We start from the raw sequence: 25,147 nt of genomic DNA, 5'->3' as shown, positions 1-25,147 counted from the left end.
TCTGTTCTGACAACGGGCAATTACAATAAAAAAGAAAACCCTACTATTGGCAACACGAATAAACTGCTAGATACAATGATGAGCGGAAAAGGGCGGACACAAAAGAAGGCATATTGAATGAGTCCATTTATATTCAAACAGAGGCAAAACAATAATGAGAATGATAAGCCTCAAGAGAGCCAGGAGCCGGTGAAGGGGATGGTGGGGAGAAGGGAGGAAAGCTGTGAGGACAGACCAGAAAGAGGATAAAGGAGGCTCACTGGGGTGCTGAGAGTGCACTTGATCTTGATAGTGGTTACAGTGTGTGTGTGTGTGTGTGTGTGTGTGTGTGTGTGTGTGTGTGTGTGTGTGTGTGCGCGCGCGCTGTGCGCGCGCGCGCGCGCGCATGCAAATACGGGTGCGTGCACGTTCACATAAAAATTCAAGTTGTTGCTTAAGATTTGTGTACTTTATGTATATTATAACTCAATTTTTTTTAACCTCAAATTTTTTTTTTAAACAATGAAAGCTTTTTTTTTTTTTTTAAAGCTGGCTCTGTTGTCGAAAGCTTTTGTTTTATCCTAAGCATTTTAAAGGTTACCTGACCATTCAAGCATTGGGATTGCCTGTTGGGGAGTAAGAAGTAGGAATCAGATAATCTGAAGACCTCAACAGTTGCCTAATATTCGTCACCTGTCCTATGAATGAGAGGCTGGGAGAAAAAAGAGAAGAGTGAAATACACACCCAACTTTGAAGAAAAAGAAGAAATTCAGGAACTACTTACTTCTACAATGTCGTCATCAAACAACAACCAAAAATCATGACTCTTAACTATTGCGATATAATGTCCTCGATTGGGACCACTAAAACAAAGAGAAAGAAAAGTTAATTTCATACAATGTTTATTAACATCATTCTTCTATGCCCGAATTTCACGTTCTATAAAGCAGCATAACTGAAACCGATAAAAATACTCCTTACCTATCCTTCCCCAAAATATCAAGCCACATTGATGTGAACTGGCATTCTATTTTAAAATCAAATAATTAGCACTCTACTTTGAAAGATATAATCAGCATTCTATTTATATGAAGTTACACTATTAAAATTATTTGTCTTTTATAACTTATTATTTTTAAAATAATTTTCAAATTTGCTTCTATGAAAAATGTAAATACATTTTTTTTCTAGCATTTTGAGGGGGGTGGGGGTGTCACAGTCTGAGTTAAACTACAGAACAACACAAGTAAACATTTTTTTCTAAGTCTTACTCTCTTCGGAAAAGTTTTTCTCTTGAGGAAAGGTATCGAGTGATAGTTAAACAAGCAAAGCTATCAAATCTACAGTTCTGAAATCAATCAAGCTTGACCTTCATAAACTTCTTTAAAAACAAATGACATTTTGTTAGTATTATTAGTGCTATTTTTAAGTACCTAGATCTTAGCACCATTATTAGAATGGTCTCTGCGTCTCATTTTAAACAAATCTGGAATAAAGAAATCTAGAAACTCATCAAAATGCATGTGGGACTGTTTCTTCAAACACAATAAATCCTTTGCTTTATAAAAGACGTGGTGAAGATTTCAACTTCTCCCCGTTTAAGTATGATTCATTATAAAAGCTTCTACATAATTCTTCATTAAATTGTAATTCCATTGTAATTGTTATAGTATAGAATTTGAGATAATTTTCCACACAAAGTATTGTTAATGTGAACATTATCTTAAGAGTAGCAACATGAGATAAAGGAATAAGCAGCCTCTGTGCCTCCTGGTGTCGACTCCTCTGACCCGGTTAGGGGAGACGAGTACCCGAGGTGACAAAACGACACAAACAAGAGGACCGCTCTTTCCCCACAGACGAAAACCCCTCAGAACTATTTTTTTAAGAAGGCTTTTAATTCTAAAATTCTGAAATAAAAACCAAAATAAACGGATTTTCCCCATTTCTCGGGGGTTCATCTAAAGAATCATGTGTTTATATAAGAGGCTAAGAATTTTATTTTATTTTTTGTTTTGTTTTGTACTTTTTTAAGGTGGTAGAAAGGCAGAGAGAATCACAGAAAGGCTGAGGAACAGAGCCTGAGAGGGAGGAGGCAGGTGGGGGACACAAAAGTTAGGCATCGGGCAGCTTGGCTTTTTCCTTCGGCAAACAGGTGGTTTGAAGAACAGACAGAAGTCGGTTACAGAAACTAATAGGAGGAGGAAGGGCTGAGGCTCATAAACTTACTAGGCGCCCAGGAAGGCCGTTTATTAGGGATTTGCATCCTGAACATAAAACACGCTCACTGCAGTGGGCGTGAGTGCCTATCGTGTGCACATAAGGGTGTTGCTTTCTGTGGGGATCAGAAAGACACCAACACTTCCTGCCCCGAGGACACGGTCAGTGCAGCAGATAACCCTCCACAAACACAGTTCGGGGCAAAACAGAACATAAAAGCAGAGCTGCGGGCGCAGTGGAACGGACAGACCCCGTCCGGCGAGAGAGGAGGTGGGAGGGACAGGGCTGAGGACTCCAGGAAGGTTGGTTCCGGGGGTGGGGGGGGCCTGAGACGGGCCAAAAGGGTCCCACTTAAGAATTCCGCAAGCACCTGTTAGAAATCTACGCGCCACTGAGGAGAGAGAACGCATAGCTGGACTGGCACGGGCTTGCTGAGGACGAGCGTCCTCGACAGTTGAAGGATGCAGGCAAAGTAAACCATCTACGCTCTCGTGTGAAATCTTACTACAGATAAATCTGATAAAAAATAAAAAAGATTTTTAAATGCTGTTAATCTGTATTTATTCTGAGAGAGAGAGAGAGAGAGAGAGAGAGAGAGAACGAGCAGGGGAGGGGCAGAGAGAGGGAGACAGAGGATCCTAAGCAGGCTCTGCGCTGTCAGCACAGAGCCTGATGTGGGGCTTGAACCCACGAGCTGAAATCAAGACGCTCAACCCACTGAGCCACCCAGGCGTCCTAAATGTTGCTACTCTTTTGTTAACGGACAAATCATTTCCTGTTTTAAGAAGTGCCTGTTCTCACAAGGGAAACATATACAAACTGATAAACAATACAACACAGGGCAGTAAGTTACGGCTAGCAATACACATCTAGTAGCTACGTGAACACAGAGGCATGGAACCAAATGTAGTAATATTTCGGTACACCAAAGTTTAAGGAGGAAATGATAAACGCACTGTATCTGAAACACCCATCTTGCAATCAACCTATCCTGACACGACGACCCGGAAGGATCAAGAGCCTCGGAAAGATCCACGCCGGGACCATCCTGAACGCCCGCCCCACAGACCAAGAACCTTGCCAGCTCGTCCCTCGGATGCAGTTACCTTCCACAGTGAACCACCACGGCGACGAGGTCGTACATTCTGTCAGGATTGGTTGCGTCGCCAGAGGTGTTAAACAGACGAAGTTCTAAAGGAAAAACTACCCGGTAAGACAGTTTTGTGTATCGATGAAGTTGATCCATGTACTTAAACCTCTTCAGGTGCAGAGCTAGAATCATGGGCAGTTTTTTAACTTTCATCCTATTCAAATAAACACGGAGACAGAATTTCATAAAAGACATTCACACCATGCCCTTAAAAGAACTATCAAACTTTAGGATTCCGTTAACAAACCATTAGTAGTTTTAATAGCCCAGCACTGCCCAGTTTTGCATGTTTCTACCAATTACTTTTATATTGGCAAAGCAACATTCTCAACATCTGAAGACTGTCCCACCCCACCCGTCATCGACAAACCACATAAATCTAATTCATACGCAATACGGCTTCAAAATAGATGAACGACATCAGTCCGCTGTTAAGAAATCCTTATTCTGAAATACAGGTCCCTAATGATAAGGCAAACTGCACATGATGCCTATGATTGGTGGAGGAAAACCAGTTCCTTAGAGCTGCTAACTCCTTTGGATGTGAGGGGAGACTGAAATCCATCTGTCCCATCAGTCTATATAATTCAGTAACAGACTGACACAACGAGAAAAGCATGAAAGACCGTTCTGCGAAAGGTGTTTGTCAGAGATAAGAAGTAACTCCGCATTAGGAATAAGGACTACGTGTATCCTCGAAAAGAGAGTAAAATGACCCGCAAATTTAGGGTTAAGTTTTTTACTGTAAAACACCGGCTATCCTCCACACTCTAAATAATCTTTATTACGCCCTTAAATGTCATTTCGCCCCGACACGACTCCACACTCCTGGCTCCTCCTAATGACAGCCTATTCTTCTGCAGGCTCAGCTCAAACGCTGTCCCCCCCACACAAGTAACCCCTCTCTTCAATCCCCCATCGGCACTTTCTAGATTCACTCTATGCATGTACAGTTTATGACCCCATCAAATGTTTATGATGATTATGGGTCTTCCTCTTCTTCTAGGGTCTAAAATCTTGCCAGGGAGAAACCATTTTTATTTTGTTTTCATTTTCTTTCTCTATCGAGCAACATGCCTGGCACGTGACAGATACCTGACAAGTGTTGCAGCACTGAATTCCGTAAGTGTTCAATGAAGCAAAACACTTCATTAATTAAAAAACGAAATTTACTAAGCCATTGCCTCTAATGAAGTGAAAACAAAAATCATCCTGTGGCATCTCGCTAAACCTGCATCCTACAGATCTTAAATTACGGTGGGCAGCTTGTTATTCCGGAAACATTTACTATTCTACCCTGGCCTTTGAAAAACATTAGCGAGAAAAAACATAAACCGATATTCATTCCCGGAAAGAAAGCTAACAGTGTAAGAGTCTTTATGGCCTTTGCCTCAGCAATCCCAACTTCTAGAACTTAAATATATCCTCTCAGATACAAGACGTCTGAAACACATTCACTTCTAGAGTTATTTTAGATCGTGAAAAACTGGGAAAATCCTAGAGACAGGCATGCGACAGAGATAGTATGGCTTCAGTTCCAGACCGCCACAGTAAAGTCAGCATTGCAATAAAGCCAATGGAATGAAATTTTTGGTCTCCCAGTGCGCATAAGAGTTAGGCTGACATTATACCGTGTCCATTAAATGTGCGATATCATTACGTCCAGAAAAAACAGTGCAGACACCTTAACTAAAAAACACTTCATCGTGAAAAACCGCAACCCATCACCTAAGCCTTCAGCGAGTCATGACCTCTTTGCTGGGGAAGGGTCCCGGCTCACTGCGGACTGATGGGGGTAGTGATGATGAAGGTCGTTGGGGTGGCTGCGGCACTTCTTAAAAGAAGATAATCACGTCTGCCACACTGACGGACTCTTCCTCTCGTGAACGATTTCTCTATAGCACGAGATGCTGTCCGAGAGCATTTCACCCGCAGAACTTTCCTCAAAATTAGAACCAGTCTTTTCAAACCGTGCCCTGCTTCAACTACCAAGTTTGTGTAGTATTCCAAATCCTTCGCTGACACTTCAACCGGCTTCACGGCATCGTCAGCAGGAGCAGATTCCATCTCGAGAAACCACGTTCTCTGCTCAGCCGTGAGCAGCAGTCCTCACCCCATCGCGTCCTGTCACGAGATCCCAGCAACGCTGTTTCCACCACATCCGCCGTGACTGCCTCCACTGCCGTCCCCAACCTCCAAAGTCGTCCCCGAGGGTGGGAATCCACTTCCGCCAAACTCTTATAAAAGATATTTTGACCTCTTCCCGTTGTTCTTAATGGCTTTCCGTTTCAGGCGGGATTTAATTTACTTTGCCCAGATCCATCAGAGGAATCACTGTCTATGGCACCTGCAACTTTATGAAATGGGATTTCTTAAAAAATAAGAAAGTCAGAATGACTCCTTGATCCACGGGCTGTGGAATGGACGCTTGTCAAAAGGCACGAAAACATTCATCTCAGGGCACGATCTCCATCAGAGCTCTTGGGTGACCAGGCAGCATGATCAGTGGATGAAGAGCAAAACTTGAAAGGAATCTTTCTTTCTGCCTTTTCCCCGGGCAGAAGGTCTCAACGGCGGGCCTCAAATATTCAGTAAACCATGCTGTAAACAGATGTGCTGTCATCCAGGCCTTGTTGTTCCATTTATAGAGCAGAGCGGATTGAGCGTAATTCTGGAGGGCCCCAGCATTTTCAGGATGGCCAGTGAGCATCAGTCTCAGGTCACCAGCTGCGTTAGCCCCTAACAAGACAGCCCTGTCCTTTGAAGCTCCGAAGGCAGGCACGGACTTCCCTCTAGGTGTGCGAGTGCTTGATGGCACGCGTCGTCTTCCACAGACCGCTGTTCTGTCTACACCAACCACCTTCGTGAACGATCTCAGCCAGACCTTCCGGAGAACTTGCTGTAGCTTCTGCATTAGCACCGGCTGCTCCGCCTTTACCTCCACGTCACGGAGACGGCTTCTTTCCTCAGCCCCCACCCCCGCAGCTTCCAGTTTTTCTCTTGCAGCTTCCTCGCCTCTCTCCGCCTTCGGAGAGTTGAAGGGAGTTTTGAGGGCTCGCTCTGGGTCAGACTTTGGCTCAAGGGAATGTTGTGGCCGGTCTGCTCTTCTGTCTAGACCACTCACACTTTCTCCGTGTCGGAAATAAGGCCGCTTCGCTTTCCTGTCACTCGTGCGTGCGCTGGAAAAGCACTCTTCACGTCCTTCACGAACGTTCCCTCGGCACTTGCGACGCGGCTGGAGTTTGGCACAAAGGACCCAGCTTTCAGTCTGTCTCAGCCGTCGACGCGCCCTTCCTCACGAAGCCTCACCATCTCTAGCTTTTGATTCAAAGCGAGAGACGCGGGACTTCTGCTTTCACTGGCGCACGGAGGGGTCACTGCAGGGTTACTAATGGGCCTAGTTTCGATCTTGTTGTGTCTCAGAGACGAGAGCAGCCAGAGGAGAGGGAAAGGGGGCCGGGGCGGGGGGCGGGGGGGGGGGGACGGACGGTAGAGCACTCAGAGGACAGACATACAGCTCTCATCGAGGAAGCTCACCATCTTGTAAGGGAGTGGTCTGTGCTACCCCCAAACATCACACCAGTGACATCGGAGAGCACGGGTCATTATACGAAATGTGATCGTAACGAGAAAGCGGGAAATTTGGCGGGAACTGCCAAAATATGACACAGAGACACAAAGTGAGCAAATGCTCTTGGAAAAAGGGCCTCAATAGACTTGCTCGACGCAAGGATGCCATAAACCTTATGTTAAAAAAAAAAAAACGCAGCGGAGTACAACAAAGCAGGGCACAATAAAATGAGGTGTGCCTGTACCTGTCTTACAGAAACTTCTTCGTAAAAGAGGGAATGATCACCAACTCATTTCTGAGGCCAGCTGAAAGCCGGTACCAAAACCTGACAACGGTACTACAAGAAAATCCCAGACCGATGATATCCCTCACAGTATCTCAAAGATGTGAAAATCAACAGAACATTAGCAGACTGAATCCGGCAACATATAAACCTCCCTTGGCGATGATATTATAGTTGTCCTAAATGAAACGCTGACGTTTTTGCCTCAGGTTCTTGTAAATAAAGACCAGCAACTGCAAAAATGGCAAGATTCCTTTATGTCCCTGAATTAACAAAGTAATCATAAATTCGTAAGGAGCATTTTAAACTATTAATAGAGCCCATTTCTCCTCCGGAACAAAAGCGTCCTCAGCCCAACTTCAGTTTTCCGGAAATTTTAGATCTCCGCAGAAAAACGATGCTTCCCAGCGATGTGACTTTGAAAAACAAGCACGTCCCCTTCCAACCTAATCAGAGTATTCTGGACCGGGAACGAGCGGACGGCAGATACTATTTTCTCAGCAAAAGTGTACCGCCCTCGTCACACACCAGGTTACAAAGTCAATGCCTACGGCAGCCACCGTCAGGAGGGGTGGCGGGCACATCTTCTCAACCTGGGGCCCCATGACCCAGCGAGCAGACCCTGACGAAAGAAGTCGCGTGCCCGAGATTTATCAGAGCGCTGCTCTGGGGGCCGAGTGAGCAAAGCCAAGAGGGAAGAGGAGGCAGCCAGCTGAGGGTTCAGTCTCGGGAAAAAGCCCACAGAGAGCAGCTCCAGCTTGGTCCCTCGGGGAAACCCTGCCTGGACTCTGAATCTCCCTGCAGATTTCCCTGGACCGTGGCGAGGTGACCGGGCTTTCACACTCTCTTCTCCCCCTGCCGGTCATAGGTCACAGGTTAAAGAAATTCCCAGAAGCTTCCTTCCGCGGTAGCCCCAGCCCCAGAGGAGTCCTCTGAAGGAGAGCCAGCGTGAAAGTGCCCCAAAGGAGTGGGGGTGGCGGAGAATGGGCCCTGAGGCCACTCCCGGACTAGAATACCGGCCACTCTGCTGCAGGCAAGGGGGGGGGGGGGGGAGGGGGGCACCACGAAGGCGAGTTCCATATTCTAGAGCTGTCTGCTGTCTGCAGATTCCCCAAGAATGGCCAGAAACCATTTTTTAAAGGAAACTTTCCCATTTGTGTAAACGGCGGGAGGCGAGCAAAGAGGTCCACACACACTGCGGGCCAGAGGGCACTAATATGCAAACTCTACCCCAGACAACTTTAACGTCCCATCAGCACAAGCACGTAAGAACTTAATGGAATTCTGTTGGCAGAGGAGTCTTGACCACGCAGAAGAGTTTCGTCATCGTACAGACAGAAAATTCCTTCTCGTGGACTGTCATGTCAACGAGGCCTAACTGGGGAAGGTTAGGCCGAGTGTGACAGGGAAACGGAAGTTATGGCTGCGCGTGAGGAAGACACCAGACTGAGTGGGAAGCACTGAGAGGAGAGCTGGACCCGACGGAGCCTGACTCCAGTGGGTGTCATCAACGAAGGCAGGTGGGGGGACCGGGCAGATCCAGTGCCACGACCGGGGGGGGGGGGGGGGGAGTGGGGGAGAGTCCTGATCGCTACCTGGGGATGCTACCAGGCGCGCATCCGGACAGCATCGACCCGTCAAAAGACAGAAGGACCTAGGCAACCGGACACACGGGTCAGATTCAGGAGGATCCCAATGGGGGAGGGGGTGCTACGGTCTGAATGCCTGTGTCCCCCCAAAACTCATGTTCAAAACCTAATACCCGACGTGACAGTTCTAGGAGGTGGGGCCTCCGGGAGGTGCTTACATCATGAGGGTGGAACCTTCACAGATGGGATTAGTGTCTTTATGAAAGACCCTAGAGAGCTTGCGGGAGTCCTTCCACCAGGCAGGAAGGCACCTGCTGGGGACCACGAAGAGGGCCCTCACCGGAACGCGACATGCTGGTGCCTCGGTTCTGGACCGCCAGCTTCCAGAATGCGAACGGATCGATAGATTTCTGCTATTTATAATCCGCCCAGTCTATGGGGTTTTGTTACGGCAGTCTCAGCAGACGGAGACAGGGTGTGTGTGAAAGGGCTGACTACTCCCGACGTGATACTACCCGTGACTAGAACCTGCACACGCAGGAAAACGATATGCATCTAGCTAGGGAAACGGAGCAGAAGGGAAGAACTTGGCCTCAGGAACAGGAAGAACCTCAGTTACCACTAGATCAGGGTGGACAGAGACAGGCAGCGGCCACAACAACTAGACGCTGAGTCACCTGGGCACTGCGTGAGTCGTCCTCAACGCCGCCCGCGGACAGGGGTGGGCCTGGAGGCGGGCTCGGCTGAAAGTGGCCTAAAGGGAGAGAGAGTACAGGGAGGGGAGAGAGTACAGGGAGGGGAGCGAGGAGGGGTGTGTAGTGGAGAGCCGGTCAGGCTGGCTCAGCTTTCCACTGTCACTCGTCATCAGATCCCACTCTCAGGGAGAGGGGAGTGACAGGCGAGTGCTCCTTAAAATCGCAAGCGGCACTCCCAGCCCAGAGGACAGGAAAACAGCACCTAAAACAACGCCATAAGCCATCAAATCCTCTCGTTCCAGTTCCCCGGCTTCATCACCTTGCTTCTACCCTATGCTTTTATCCTCCCACTGGGTGACAGCTCAGGACTGTTTCATCCACATTTACCAACCTCGTATTTTCCCTGGACTGCGCTATACAGGGGTGCTACGTGAAAGGAGTCAATGTGCGGACAAATTCCGTGTGAAAGATAAAAAGATAAATTTCTTCTATTCTGTGGATCTTCTCAGAGTCCACAATATGAAGCATGAATAAACAATGAAGAGGAAATTTTACTATATAGCAAATTCATTTGATCGCGGAATACTCATTTTAGGGCACCATTTCCAGAAATCGTTCTTTGACGTTGTTCCAAGATCGGCTGGTTGCAAAGACGACACTGTCTTTACGTTAATACAAACACAGATTCCGAATGAAAGCCAAATCACATGCATTTTTCTATTGTGGTAAAAAACATGTGAACTTCACCATCTTCACCCCTTTTAAACAGAGAGTATGGCAGTGTTGCCTATAAGCACACAGTTGTGCCACAGATCTCCAGAACTGTGGAGAAAATCGCCCGATTTTCATTTTGCAAAAAGAAAGTCTACACCCGCTGAATAACTCCTCTTCTTCCCTCCCCGCAGACCCGGACAAGCACCGTTTTATTTTGTCTCTCAGAACGTCACTACTTGAGATTCCTCAGATCACTCGAATCGTACAGAATTTGCCTTTTTGTGACCGGCTTACTTAACATGATATGCTCAAGACTCATCTATGTTTTATGTGACAAGATTTCCTTCCTTGTTAAGGCTGAACGATACCCCATTTTACGTTCATCCCACATTTTCTTTATCCGCTCATCTGCAGATGGACATCTAAGCTGCTTCCTCCTGTTGGTTATTGTGAACGATGCAGCAATAAACACCGGAGCACACACATCTCTTCTGACACCGTTTTCAATCCTTGTGGATATATACCTAGAAGAAGGAACGCGAGATCCTAAGGTAGTTCTACTTCCAGTATTTTGAGGCACCTCCACGCTGTTTTCCATAGGAGCTATGCCAGTTTATAGTCTCACCAACAGCGTACGAGGCTCCAGTTTCTCCACATCGTCGCCACACTTATTTTCTCACTTTCCAATAACGGCCACCCTAACTGGTGCGGAAGGATACCTCGCTGTAGTTCTGATGTGCCTCTTCCCGACGATTAGCTTTAGTCGAGTATCTTCTCATATGCTTGGCGGCCCTTTGTTTATCTTCTTTGGAGAAACGTTTACTCAAGTTCTTTGCCTGGTTTTTGTTGCTGAGCCGTACGAGTTCTTGATATGTTCTGGGTTATTAACCTCTTGTCACGTATTGGTTTTCAAATATTTTCTCCCATTCATGCCTTTTCACTCCATTTATCGTCTCCCTTTGTTATGCGTACGTTTTTAAGTTTGACAGAGTCCCATCTGTCTACCTTTGCCTTTGTTGCTTGTGCTTTTTGGTGTCATATTCGAGAAATCATGGCCACATTCAAGGTCATGAAGACTTTCCGCTATTCTAGGAGTTTTGTAGTTTCAGGTCGTATGTTTAGGTCTTTCATCCATTTTGAATTAAGTTTTGTACATGGTATAAGGTTTTGCGCATGGATATCCAGTGGTCCCAAAACATCGGGTGAAGAGACTATACTTTCCCTATTTTTGTATCGTGCGGCCTTGGCGCACTTGTAGATCATCTGACCATGCGAGTGAGGGTTTATTTCTGGGCTCTCTACTCTGTTGCATTGATCTATAGGTCTGTCTTTATCCCAGTCCATGCCGTTTTAATTCCTGTAGCTTTGTAATAGGTTTTGAAGTCAGGAAGTGTGAGGCCTCCAGCTTTGTTTTTCTTTAAAGATTGTTTTGGCTTTAAGAGTCCTTCAAGATTTCTCCTATGAATCTTGGGTGTTTTTTTCCCCTATTTCATCAAAAACTGCTATGGAGATTTTGACAGAGGTTAAACTGAATCTGTAGACTCTTCTAGGTAGTATGACCATTTTAACAGTATTAAGTCTTCCAATGCATAAACGCAAGATATCTTTCCATTTATTTGTACATATCTTCTTTAATTTTTCAGTACCATTTGATAGTTTTCAGGGTACAAGTCTTTAGCCCCCATCGTTAAGTCCATTTCTAAGTATTTTATTCCCTTTGATGCTACTGTAAATGGGATTCTTTTGTTAATTTTCTTTTCGGATTGTTCAGTCAGTGCCCAGAAATGCAACCGATTTTTGCGTGTTGATTTTGTATCTGCAGGTCTGCTGAATTGATTAGTTCTAACAAGGTTTTTTTTCTTGTGGTCGTTTCATCTTTAGGGTTTTCTGTCAATAAGATCGTTATCTGTGAACAGAGATAATCTGACTTCTTCCTTTCCCTTTTGGATGCCTTTTATTTCTTTTTCTTTTTTTTTGCCTAACTGCCCAGGCTAGGATTTCTAATACTATGCTGAATAATGGCAAGACTAGGCATCCTTGTCTTGTTCCTGATCCTAGAGAAAAGCTCTTATTTTTTTAACCACTGGGTCTGATGTTAGCTGTGGGCTTGTTATAGATGGTCTTTATTATGTTGAGGTATGTTCCTTCTATCCCTAGTTTGCTGAGTGTTTTTATCATGGACGGGTGTTGAATTTTCTCAAATGCTTCTTCTGTGTCCACTGAGATGATCCCGTGGTTTTTGTACTTCATCCAGACTGAAACCTTTTAAAGTCAAACTGGTTTCTGTTTCTTTAATAAGAACTATGATCTGTATATCCAACACAATCTTACTCTCTTATTCCGAGACTACAAACTGTGGACTTTGAGAGCTGGCAGATGTCACCTAATGCAAGTGAGACCCAAAAAGACTAAATGAGACTTGCTCAATATTACAACGCAAGTTATCAGAAGGGCTGACGCTAGATCCTAGTAGAAAACAGATAATTTCTGTATTGCTGTCTTCCTGTAAACTAACGTGCAACTTATCCTACAGAAATACTCTAAAAACTGTGTGAAAATGTGTCTGTTGGTGGGCATATACATACAAAATATGCATGTTCACCAAAGCAATGTAACAGTAAAAAAAAAAAAAAAATGGGAACAATCTAAGCTATTCGATTTAGCTGTGAACACAGTTCACAGATTATGGTATGTTATGGTACGCCCATACAAAAAGTCTATGGAGCACCTCTTCAGAATGATGTAAAAATATACTTTCAGTGACATGCTTGTCATTTATTAAGTGAAAAAAGCTACAAAACTGCATATAAAAATTTGATTCCATTGCCAGAATTACATGTGTGCATACAGACACCCTTCAAAAATCCAGGATACACAAAAATGTTAACAGCGCTTTCATAATGATTCTTAATTGACGTATACTTATCTATATTTTCTAATTTCTTTACAGAGCATGCATATATATATATATATATATATATATATATTTTCCCCATGTATATTAACAAAAAACCTCATATTAAATGATATATTAAAATCTCCTGGATGTCTGCAAAACAAACAGCTTGAGTTTGTAAACCGTCTTTAATTACTCACGTATACGGCTATTTGTCATTCTGTACAAAGACCAGCCAGGCTCACAGATATGCCTTCCTCCATGTGGCCAAAGAAGTTCGCGAGTCGGATTCCTCTTAGTTACGTTTAGTCCTTGACTCTGTCTTCCTTAACCAACAGTCTTAGACACCTTCTACACTTTCAGGATCAATCTGATACGTCCTCTCCCAAACTTATGTGAGGTACCCACCCCAATCATCTTCACTAACAGAAGAGAACAATGAGTCATCTGCTTTGATTACCTGTGTCCACTACCTAAAACCCCTCCCTTCCTAATAAATGTATCTGTGTCCAAAATAAAAACAAAAACATAATCATTTAAAAAACCTAAGTTCTTCTTTTCATGAACATTTCAGTTCAACCGTCAGGTGGGGCCATACTAGGTAGACGGCTGTGCCGTCAGGGGAGAGGGGAAACCCAAGCAGAGCAAAGAGCATGTCTGTATGACCTCTGTGCATGGTGGGGGTGGAGGGAGAAGACCGGTTACCTACAGCGTCACTGAACAATTAGATAAATACAGAAAGATAACGGGAGCCAATTTTTACTTTCAGAGAAGGAAACCACAAATATGAAAAAGGAGAAAACTAGAATGGACCCTATGGTGTTGGCTGAAATTGGGGATTTAATTGTGAATTCATGGCTTTTCAATATGGAAAGATCAACAGGCAAGATACACAGGTAGAGATGTGAAATTGGGAATTTAATTGGGAACTTATGGTTTTTTAATACGGAAAGATCAACAGGCAAGATAAACAGGTATAGATGTGAGCATATACCCCCACCCTCCAGCTCTGCTCACCCAGGGGGCTCGAGAACAGAAACATCCCGATAGCAGGGAGCACACCTCTATCAAAGTCTTGCTTTCTAAACATCATTCTCCTCCTCAAAGGAACCAGGTCTCTCTGGAGACATGGCTGGACCAGAGTGGGGGCAAGGCAAGTACAAAATGAGAAAAGGAGCCAGGAGTATCTTGTGGTGCCAGAAAGTAAAGAAACACTCAAGGATGAGGGGACATGTCATAAAGACACAGGCACCAGCTTGAAGGGGTTCCCGCTGGCCAAATTGGGGATCGTTTGCACATAAAAAAAGTAAGAATGGCAATGGATCATAACCCGCTGAAAACAAACAAACAAAAAAAAAACCTGGAGTCCAAACTGAGATTTAGAAAATGAAAAATACTAGAAGTCTGATGAGGAATGGGTGTATTTACAATCTAAAAATAACCTCCACACAAAATACTTATGAATTATACATGAGCAAAAACATAGTGTAAGAGTGAAGAACTCTGGGAGACATCCCCTTAATCAAGTGCTCAAAAGTAACAGCACCAGTAATGGGATGTGCAGCAAAGGGTTAACCTAGCAGGCCTCAGACTGTCTTTACAAAGGTCTGCTTGTGGGGCCCCTGGGTGGCTCAGTTGGTTAAGTGTCCCACTCCGGCTCAGGTCATGATCTCGCAGTTCGTGGGTTCGAGCCCTGTGTCGGGCTCTGTGCTGACAGCTCAGAGCCTGGAGCCTGCTTCGGATTCTGTGTCTCCCTCTCTCTCTGCCCCTCCCCTGCTCACACTCTGTCACCCTCCTGTCTCTCAATAATAAATAAACACTTAAAAAAACCACTTCTATTAGAAAGGTCTGCTTATAAGGGTGATCCTTGGTTAATATATGAGAATTTGAATTTGAGGAGTGTCCCTAAATGATAAGCGTGTCTCAACACGCCTAAATTGTTTGAACAAACAATATGGCTTATGCTCAACACCTGTTCTCCTTCTGAGAGTCTGGAATTTTGGTACATGCTGGGCAGACGGCGCCTAGCCTTCGGTTTAAAACACTGGACACTGAATCTATAATGAGCCTCCCTAGCAGAAAACACTTCTCCCACATCACATTCAACGCTACAGGAGTGAAGTACGCCCACGTGACTCCATGGGACTGGACTCCCGGAAGCTCACCTGGTTTTCTGCTTTGCTGACGTGCTTTGTCACCTTTCCCTGTAATAAGTCTCAGCTGTGAGCATGACTACATACACGGAGTCCTGTGAGTCCTTCTAGTGAGTGTCAGGAGTGGTCTTAGGGACCCCCACACACCATGTGTCACTTAAGAGGATACAATGCGAAGAAGAGCGCTTCACTTCTCGGAGACGCCCACCCAGGATACATAACCTGAACCTAATCCTAAGAAAACACGAGATGACCCCAAAGAGGGCGGTCTATAACATAACGAATCGGCAATCTTCAAAACTCTCAAGATTTTTAAAGTCAACAAGAGACTAAAGAACTGTTCCAAATGTAGAGACTAAAGAGACACAAATACTAAATGTAATGTAGGTTTCTGGCCTGGATCCTTTTTTCCATAGAGGACATTACCGGGACATCTGCGCTAATAAAATAAGGTCTACGAGAACAGTGGCGTGTCAGCGTGACTTTCCCCGTGTGGGTGAATACGGCCATGGGAAAACTTCCTTGTTGGCAGGAAATGGCTACTCAAGTGTCCAGGATCGTGGGACATCACACCAGGACCTTATTTTCACACGATTTCGGGTAAAATGGCATTCTTGGTACGGTTCATACAGCTTTTCTTTGAATCTGAGATTGTTTCAACGTAAGAAGTAAGGTAACGAGAATGATGATGATGACTCCATTCCCTGATACCGAATCCCAAAGAAGAGAAGGTATAACATCCTATGTGGGAAGAGCGGAAACTCGGGTACAGCTCCCCCTACCCCTCCCCACCAAGGAAAAAGCTACACAGGCAGCAAAGCCTCAAAGTCAAATATTTTAACCGTACTGGTTTAGGATTGTTAAACAAGTGTAGAAAGTGGCCTGAGGGTGGGGAGTGGGATACTGTTGATCTGGTAAGAAGTTAATGCGTCTTCATTACTCAACGATAACATTCAAAAGTTTTACTCAGTGTAAATTTTCACACATCCCTTTCAGCTAGAAAAGCCCATCGATAACATCCATTGCCAGAGCAATCACTAAAACAGTTTAAAAACTCTAAATTACCGTTTGTGGGCCTCCTGTTTGCTGCGACATTCTTCACAGTAATATTTGTATTCACTGCACAGAGTTTCTGTGTTGCTAAAACCCCTGCGTAAAATTCAAAATAAATTTATTTTGTCTCTACCGGAAAACTGTGTTTGTTTCAAAATATTCTAAACCAAAGACATTCATTAAATTTCAACATAAACACATCTACAATTACCTTAAGCAGTGAGTGATCGATGTGTTTTGTTCCACGTCAACAGAAAGGTCTAAAAAATCTTCATCTTTGCTGCTTATCTGGAAAAACAGGGAATTACCTTTGATTTTTTGAAATATCAGTAAATCACTGCTCTGAAAGGATAGAATTAAATTCATTCTATTAGTGGTAGGTATATGAAGAATTCTTTTTCCCCCCAAATTCACAAGAAATCTCCTTGATCTGGATTATCCAACGGGACACTGAGTAAACGACTCTCATCATGTGGACAGGTTAAACAGCAAAGTACATCTGGGACCGATTCCCTTACTGGCAGAGGCTAGGATGTCAAATCCCAACACTTTCCTGAATCTCGGTATTATCGTCAAGCACGAAACAAACTGCCCATATACACTGATACTTAAAACACACACACACACACACGCACACACAGGCCAAGACGGAATGAGGATGCTTGGCAAGGGCCTGACGCCCGTGTTGTTTTATCATTCAGGAAATAATTATAGCCTAAAATGCCAAATTACAATCTTCACCGATGACCTTTTCTAATCCTTCCCTAAAAAAACCTAACGTAAGGTTCTGTTTGAATTATGGGCAAATCATCTGATAAAAAAAATTAGCGCTTATTCGTGTGAACAGGATTAGGGTAGAACTGCGGATGTCACTTTTCCTAGCTCTTTCCTTCGACGACTCTCTGCCCGGGGTGAGCGTACAACAGGGCTCTGGCCGAGCCTCGCACCCACCACGGCCGTACCCCCGGGGGGTAAGTGCTCTCCTGCTTCAACGGCGCACCTGTTTCAGGAGCTCGGCATCAGTAACTTGTGATACATCGTGTAGCTGTACGGATTTAGAGCCGCATCTACTATGTCCTTATGCCAACAGGAGTACGTTTTTACCGTGTACACACGGTACAGTGTACACGTGTAAGGAAGGTACAGTGTAAGGAAGATGGCAGAGAGAGAGGAAAGGGGACGTGAGGTGCTTAAGGAAAAAGAATCAGCTCCGTTTTGGAGGAAGGGTGGCGTGGCAGAGACAGGCTAACACGCGGCTTTACGTGCAGGCCAAAAAGGAGTGAAGATTTAAGAGCCCGGTGTTTGTCAAAATGAGGTCTGCGGGTTCTCAGGCGCTGCCTCGGCGGTCTTCATTTTACATTTCCATCTTTATGATATAGAAGGAGGCTCTGGATCATCTGGATATGTCTGAGTTACTATGCTTGGGCTCACAAGCGTGCTGGTAGCAGGCAATCTCCGAGTGGGGCACTATTTAACTTTCAAAAGTGTTTGTAAACACGTCTGCTTGTCGTCGGACTCCCGTGATCTAACGTCAGGTCACACCCAGGATGTGGGAGACTCAGAGAAGCAGTCTAAGCTGGAGACGTGGGTGGGGAGTCATCAGCACAGGCGGTAACGAAAACGGACTGTGACCCTCCCGATGCAGAGTGAGAGGCCGCCCAAAGTGAAAGCCTGGAGGACACCCACATTTGAAGACTAAACAGAAGAAAAGGAAAGAGGCCAAGAAGAAACCATCAGAAGACAGAGTTGTCAAGGGACCCAGCCTCCTAACCAACTGGGGTATTAACAACCGCGTTACCAACACCTGCCACACAAACACCGCCTCCTCCAAGAAGCCCACTCCTACGTGGAGAGGTCAGGTCTCCTTGTTCTCTGACTCGCGCGGGCTCTCGTGCTTCCCTGAACCGTTAACATACTGGACTGGAATTGTCCACCTGTTACCGGTCTGTACTCCTCTACGAGCAGCTGCAGATCAAGACCTCTATGTCCTACTCACCTTCTGCCAACCTCTACCCATCTTCTACCTGGCCCAGCTGGCACTTAAATATTTATGCAAAACTAAAGAAATGACACATATTCACTCTTCAGAAATTCTCAATTTCATCCCTCTAGCTGAGTTTGATAAAGGCCATGGGGTACTGATGACCATTTACTGAATCTGCAAGATAATGACTGGGGTTCTGAGGAAATATTCTCAATTCATACCTTTAATTCTTGGGAAACTATCTGCAAATACAGACTGCAGGCCACAGGAGGACCTAGCAGAGAATGGGGGAAGGATCACTAGCCATCCGTTGCGAATAAAATAAATATTTGAGCAAACAAGGATCGGTGACATCACTTTGTCCTTCAAAAACATCTAATCTTCATCCCCCATCGTCCCCAGTCTACAAAATAAGCTTCCAAGGCCTGGCACCACAGCATCCCAAAGACCTCCATAGGGTCCCAAATCTACTCTGCCCGCTTCACCAAAACTACATTTCCCAACATGCTAAGCAAATTTAACTATCTCCTGTCTTCTTGAAGAGGATGAATTATACACGTCTTCGAACACAGACCAAATTTCATCACACCAAACACCAACCAACTGCCAAATTCTGATTCTACCCACTCTTCCGATTGAAACACCGCTCAGTGTATTTCCTAAAGCTTGGAATTCAGCTACAACAGAATTTTTCTTTGTAAGATGTCTCTATAAAACTCATGTTCAAACCAGTGGAGTTGCTCAGATCGAATAAAGGTGAGTCCTGAGACCAATTCCTGCCATCAAACACTGCCCAGTCAAGCTCTTACTGCAATGGCCACAACAATGAACAGTAATCCTTACTCTAACCCAAAAACACCCACACAGGATGTTAATGCATTCAAGCATTCAGTTAAACCTCTTTCGCTTGATGTGAAAGAGGTTCACCAGTAAAAATGGATTCACAAAAGAGAATTTTATTTATTACAACTGTGTCCTTTCATTAACTAAAATTACACTGTTGACAATGATCATCCTGCAGAGCTCTGGTTATAGTTAAAAAGATGAACGCATAATCCACAGTCAACAGTCACTCAGCTTTATTGGTTAGGGTTCCACTGAAAGAGCCTATCTTTTTATTCATGGTTGAATCAAAAGGATCACTATTTGCTGTAAGAGAAAGAAACCGCACTACTGTTTACATTAGCACCAAAAACAAAACAAAAGACAAAAGAACAACAAAAAACCCCTACACTTAGGTATGTAAGGCTAACAAAGTATGTACAAGATCAACACGAGGACAACGACAAGATGACTTCTTCCATAAGAAAGAAAGATGTAAATAAATGTATAGTCCATGTAAATGGACAGTAAAGACTCAACGTCGTCAAGAAGTCAGTTCTGCCCAACTTGATCAACAGAGTCAACACAATCCATTCAAAATCACAGCACATGATTTTATGGATAATAAACCAGTTTCTAAATCTTTTATGATTCTCCAGTTTACATGGAGAGGCAAGAGGCCCAGAGAAGACAAAGCAATAATCATCACAAGTGGGAGGCAACCTAGACACCCTTCAGTATGTGAATGGATAAACTGTGATATGTCCACACGATGAAACAGAATTCCGTGGTGAAAAGAAACGGGCTGCCAGGCTACAAAAAGACATGGAGACACCTCAGGTACCTATTGCTAAGAGAAAGGAGAAATCTGAAAAGGCCTCGCTCCTATCTACGATTCCAACTGTACGTGTCACCCTGCAAAAGTCAAAACTATGGAGGCAGTAAAACGACCGATGGCTGCCAGGGATTTGGGGAGGAAGGAGGGGTGAATCTGTGAAGCACAGAGGATTTTTAGCGCACTGAAACTACTCTGTATCATACTGTAGTGAAAGACACGGGTCATTATACGTTTGTCAAAATACACAGAACCACAGAACAGGTGATACCAAGAGCGAACTCAAATATGGACTACAGAGTTAGTTGATAATGCAGCCATCAATTAGTGGCCCATCAACTGCAACCAATGCACCTCAGTAGTGCAAGATGTTAATAACAGGGGGAAGTGGAGGAGAGGAGGTATTCGGGAACTTTCTGTACTTCCCACTCAATTCTTCTGAAGTCTATTAATTAAAAAAGAAGAATACGGCTCCTTATTAGCCTCCGCCAGTGCAAGTTTATCTGATCTAGTCAACCAGGGAACTACGTTATTCTTCCAAACATCCATAAAACATCTGATCTTTTCTCGCCGTGGACTCTCTTTTCCCCTGGACGATGCTCCTCTCCTCTTAAAACTAGTAGTGCGACCATCATGCTGACGGCTGAGTCAGGCAAAAATCCTCAGCGGATGCTGGATCCTAGGGGAGATGTTGATGAAGAACAAGGTATTTGTGTCTCCCCACAGACTGCCCACTAGTTACAAGGGCATAAAGGCCGGTCATCACCAAGCGGAGAAACTGAACAACAATTTGAATGGGAGATCAAAGTTAATTTCCCCATCAAGAGGCAGGTGGGTACTGTGTGCCCAGACAGGATGCCCTGAGAAGGACACAACACTAACTGACCACTCCAGCCAAGAACGCACCCGCATCTAATTAGAAGGAAGCATCAGGCAAACTCGGTAAGAGCAATGTTCAACTGTTTTTAAAAAGGAGGCACATCTTCTTTTAAAATGTAAAACGAATGTCATAAAAGACCAAAAACACTACGGGAATGTTCCAGATTAAAGGCGGCTAGAGAAAACATGACAACTATATGAAACGCACACCGCTCGAGCAAACTCTTAACCAGATGCGGTTGCAGGGGAAGAAATGCCGTGAAGGACACTGTTGGCTCAACTGGCAAAACTGAGTAGTGGATGCCTGATTCAACAAGAGTCTGATCTTTCATTCCTCAAGTGAGAAATGAGGTAACGAGGTAACGATATAACAAAAGGACTGAGTTATCCGATCCCATGTGGAACCCAGTGGAATCCTTTTTGGGCTTCCTCCCTACTGCTCGTCTTTACAAAGTATCCAGCAAGCGGGTGCCTTCCCCGCGGAGTATAACAAATACGCTTTAGTTTTTATTCCAACGAGACACATAACTGTAGGGAAAGGAAAAACAAACGCATGTGCCTCCCTGACCTGTAAGTTTCTTACGGGCTTGCCTGACACACGGACACAGAATTTCCAGAACCCGGCTCTCTGGCCTCTTCTACTGAAACAGAATCAAACACGGTTGAGATCCTTGAACAATGCAGAGGGGGGTCAGGGGCACCGAACTCCCCAACCCACACCCCCGCTGCGGTTGAAAATCTGGGCGTAACTTTCGACTCCTCAAAAAGCTAACTACTAACAGCCGGCTGTTGACCAGAAAAGCCTTACCGATAACGTAAACACTTGATGAACACACACTTTGTATCGTGATATCAGTAAAGTAAGCTGGAGAAAAGAAAACATTATGAAGAAAATACATTTACGGTACTGTATCCAAAAAAAAAAAAAAATCCGCAAACAGGTGGACCCAGGAAGTTCGACCCCCTATTGTCCAAGGGTCAACTGTGGTCCAAAACTGCAGGAAGTTACTTTTTCTGTCGTCGCAGGTATTCACTGTTAATAAGCAACATTATGGAAAAAGTGTAGACAGATCCCTTTCAAGTGACAGGTACATCTTTAATCTTCGTTTATCCTACACCTAAGAAATTCCAGCCTCGCGTTCCACTCTCTCACTCATCCTCCAAAGAACTTTCGGTAAAAAGGAAGTAAATTTGCTCCCTCTAAAATTTTATCATATACTTACGGTTTCACAAGTAAGACATCTGGTTTCATTTGTTAATGTTCCCTGAAAAATCTCATGAACCCACGTCGGGTCTGGTGGGCTGCTGTTATTTTCGCTGTCGATATTACCATTAGGTAAACGGCCATTTTGCTTTTCCTGCTTTCTCTCTTCTTGTAAAATATCAGCAATTGTATTTAGTAGGTAATTTAAGAATTCATGGGCATCTTGTTGCATGTAGTTGTCAAAAAGTTCTAAAACCAAAAATACATGAGGGCATTATTTCAGAATTAGTAACTTCATTAAAACTAGATTTAAAACGAGAATCTCATAGTCTATCAGAACCAAGTACAAACGTCTGGCATTGTCGGTCACATACAAGAAACAATCTTTCACATATGGAAATAGGACTAAATTTGGAGAAAAGACAGTTGAGATGAGAACTTTCCTTTTAGAGAAACGATACTAACCGATCCATGAGAAAAGGGCAAAACCCGCATTGTACATTTACATAACATATGGAAGGGACCAGAAACCGCTGTATTATTCCGTAAATATTACGACGTGGCAAGTTGTAAAACTGACACCGGACAACCTCTTACCAACGGGAAGCCAAATGCTTAAGAACCACACAGAAAGTTTGCTGCAATTCTGAATCACTGGGCTGTGCATCCTCGGGATTCAGTCGGGGCGGGGGGGGGGGGGGGGGGGGGGGGCTGGGACCCGGGACTTTTCAAAGGTCCTCCAGGCGAGTCTGAGCTGCAGTCAGGTCCAGGAAACAGTGGTGTCACCAATGACCTATTCGAGCCAGATGGTCCCTAAGGCCCTTCCAAAGGTGACAGGTGCCCCGCAGCTACACAAATGGGTAAATGTGATGGAAATACTGCTCTACCCTGCGCTTGACCCGACACAACCTGACACTGAAAGGTACGGACTTTACAGGCGGGGTCCCACTGGATCTTTTGAACACCGCTGTGACATCGTTATGGTTATCCTTCAAATGAGGGAAGGGGATCAGAGAGGAAAAGTCACGCTGCTGGGAAATGCAGGCCCAAGATGCAAACCAGGCAGTCCCGACTCCGGCAGGCGGGGTGACTGAGCCGCGCACGGACAGACGGACGCCTGCGGCTTAGTCAAACACGTGCAGCAGGTACCGGGTCAGGAAAATTTTACCTTGATAGATCCTCGAGGACCATTTAACGAATTCCAGGAAGATTACAGTTAACGTATTTTAAATAAAAGAGTATAAATTAGGAAGAAAACTTCGGGAGAGTCTAAGATAAAACAAAATATTCCATTTTAGAAGAGCTACAGTTATGACTGCGTAAAGTTAAATCCTCTGGATTAGAAATCATTGAAAAGGTTTACAAAAAACCATAAAACCTAAAAGTTATTAACTTCTTCAACACAGAAAGAGCTTGAGCCGAAGGAAATACAAAGTGTGGAAAGGACTTGGAATCAACAATTTATAGAAGCTAAATTCGAAAGGTTAAGAAACACGCAAAGACGTTCAACTTCATGGTAATCAAAACCGTCTTAATTTTCTGGTCCGTAAAACGGAATACCATGTTCCTTTGCAAAGTCACTGTACAAACAGAATGGGAACAGGTGAGAATGTTCACTGGGGAGGTATACTCAAAGAAAATAAAAGAATGATTTCAATCCTGGCGTCAGAAAGACCTTTAAAAAGTATCAGATTGAAGGTGCAGTTGCTACAGCAAGACTGTTGGGATTCCGATGACGGTCCTACCACTAATTACATGCATGTCACAGGCAACTGACTCAACCTCTCTTGGATTTCAAGTCAAGCACAACAATGTGAAGAGTGGAGTGAGGGGCGCCTGGGTGGCTCAGTCGCTTGAGCGTCCGACTTCGGCTCGGGTCACGATCTCGCGGTTTGTGGGTTCGGGCCCCCGCGTCGGGCTCTGGGCCGACCGCTCGGAGCCTGGAGCCCGCTTCGGGTCCTGTGTCTCCCTCTCTCTCTCTCGGCCCCTCCCCCGCTGGTGCTCCGTCTCTCAAAAACAAATAAATGCAAAAACAAAATTAAAAAAAAAAAATGTACTATGAGCCACACAGGAAGCATCCATCTGTTCACGCTTCATCTCTCTGCTGTAAGCTTTGCCCTGAGGGACCCGTTAGCCTTAAACAAACCCCTTATGTTCTTTCTCAGAACAGTAACAGCCCTGAGCCCTAAGATACAGTGCATCGGCCTATGTGGACTTAACATCTACTGATGCGTAATTTCGTGTTCCGAGTGTGCAACGGTCTCTGCCCGTGAGGCAGCCAAGCGCCGTGACACCATTCCCCTCCCCCGCTCCCAGAAGTTCGGCACCACACCCATCGTGACAGAGCCCCCTCCACTGCAGACCCCCCTGGCCATCTACTCCATCCCTCAGACCAAGCCAAGTCGCGCTCAGAAACCTTGGATGGTTCCGCCTTTGGACTGGTCTGGGCCAAAGTTGGGAAAACTCAAGTCAATCACCTTTCACCTTGCCTCTCGATGCAATAATCCTTCATCCCTGAAAATACTACTCCGTCCCCCAACCCTAGGCTCCCATCCTCTATTACTGTCGTTCATTTACTGTCCCTTACGTCCTTCCTCGACCTTGGGATTTGCTACTCTCTCGACCCTTTCTGCTGTTCCCTCCAGGAGCCAGTTTCTGTTCTAAACTCCCCACGTCTCCAACCTTTGGCATTTTTGAGCTCCCTGCGGCCACTTCTAAATCGTCCCATGTCATCTGCATATTAAAAACCCTCGCCCTCCATCAAAAAAGCTATTAAGATCTGGCCTTAAGCCCCATCCTTCTGTGGCCGTCGGCCGCCTCCCCCTCCCTCACCGACAGATGGCCTGATTCATGGTGTCTTTGTTCATCCCGACTCCTGCACTGACCCTGACACTTTCAGTGTCCGGGCTGCTTCCTCAAGTGCACTTGACCCCTTGAAGTTCCCTTTTCATCCCTCACTTACTCATCCATCCCCGGGCCACAAATCGAGAGCCGCCCAGGTCCGCTAAGGTAAGACACAGAAGTAAATGATGCTAGAGTCACTAAGAGGAAGTAAGTACAAATATTTTACAGACACTGTAAGGACCTAGCGGAGTGAGGCAGGAACAATCACTATGGTG

The 25,147-nt window shown here is 45.0% G+C and overlaps 1 protein-coding gene across 2 annotated transcripts in view; it reads right to left on the bottom strand.

Moving 5' to 3' along the window:
* The window catches only part of USP12 (ubiquitin specific peptidase 12), a 104,055-nt gene that overhangs the window by 3,733 nt on the left and 75,175 nt on the right, over nt 1-25,147 (bottom strand). For both annotated transcript variants that reach the window (XM_053900701.1, XM_053900703.1), the window contains 5 exons: nt 22,048-22,277; nt 16,516-16,592; nt 16,317-16,400; nt 3,307-3,504; nt 765-843 (listed from right to left, as the gene is read on the bottom strand). In XM_053900701.1, the coding sequence (XP_053756676.1) occupies nt 765-843; nt 3,307-3,504; nt 16,317-16,400; nt 16,516-16,592; nt 22,048-22,277 (668 nt within the window). The remainder of the gene's footprint in view (nt 1-764; nt 844-3,306; nt 3,505-16,316; nt 16,401-16,515; nt 16,593-22,047; nt 22,278-25,147) is intronic.

This window comes from Panthera pardus, unplaced genomic scaffold (genome assembly GCF_024362965.1).
Source record: "Panthera pardus isolate Hobbes unplaced genomic scaffold, ASM2436296v1 HiC_scaffold_1, whole genome shotgun sequence".
Lineage (NCBI taxonomy): Eukaryota > Metazoa > Chordata > Mammalia > Carnivora > Felidae > Panthera > Panthera pardus.
This window is presented reverse-complemented; position numbering and strand designations above follow the sequence as displayed.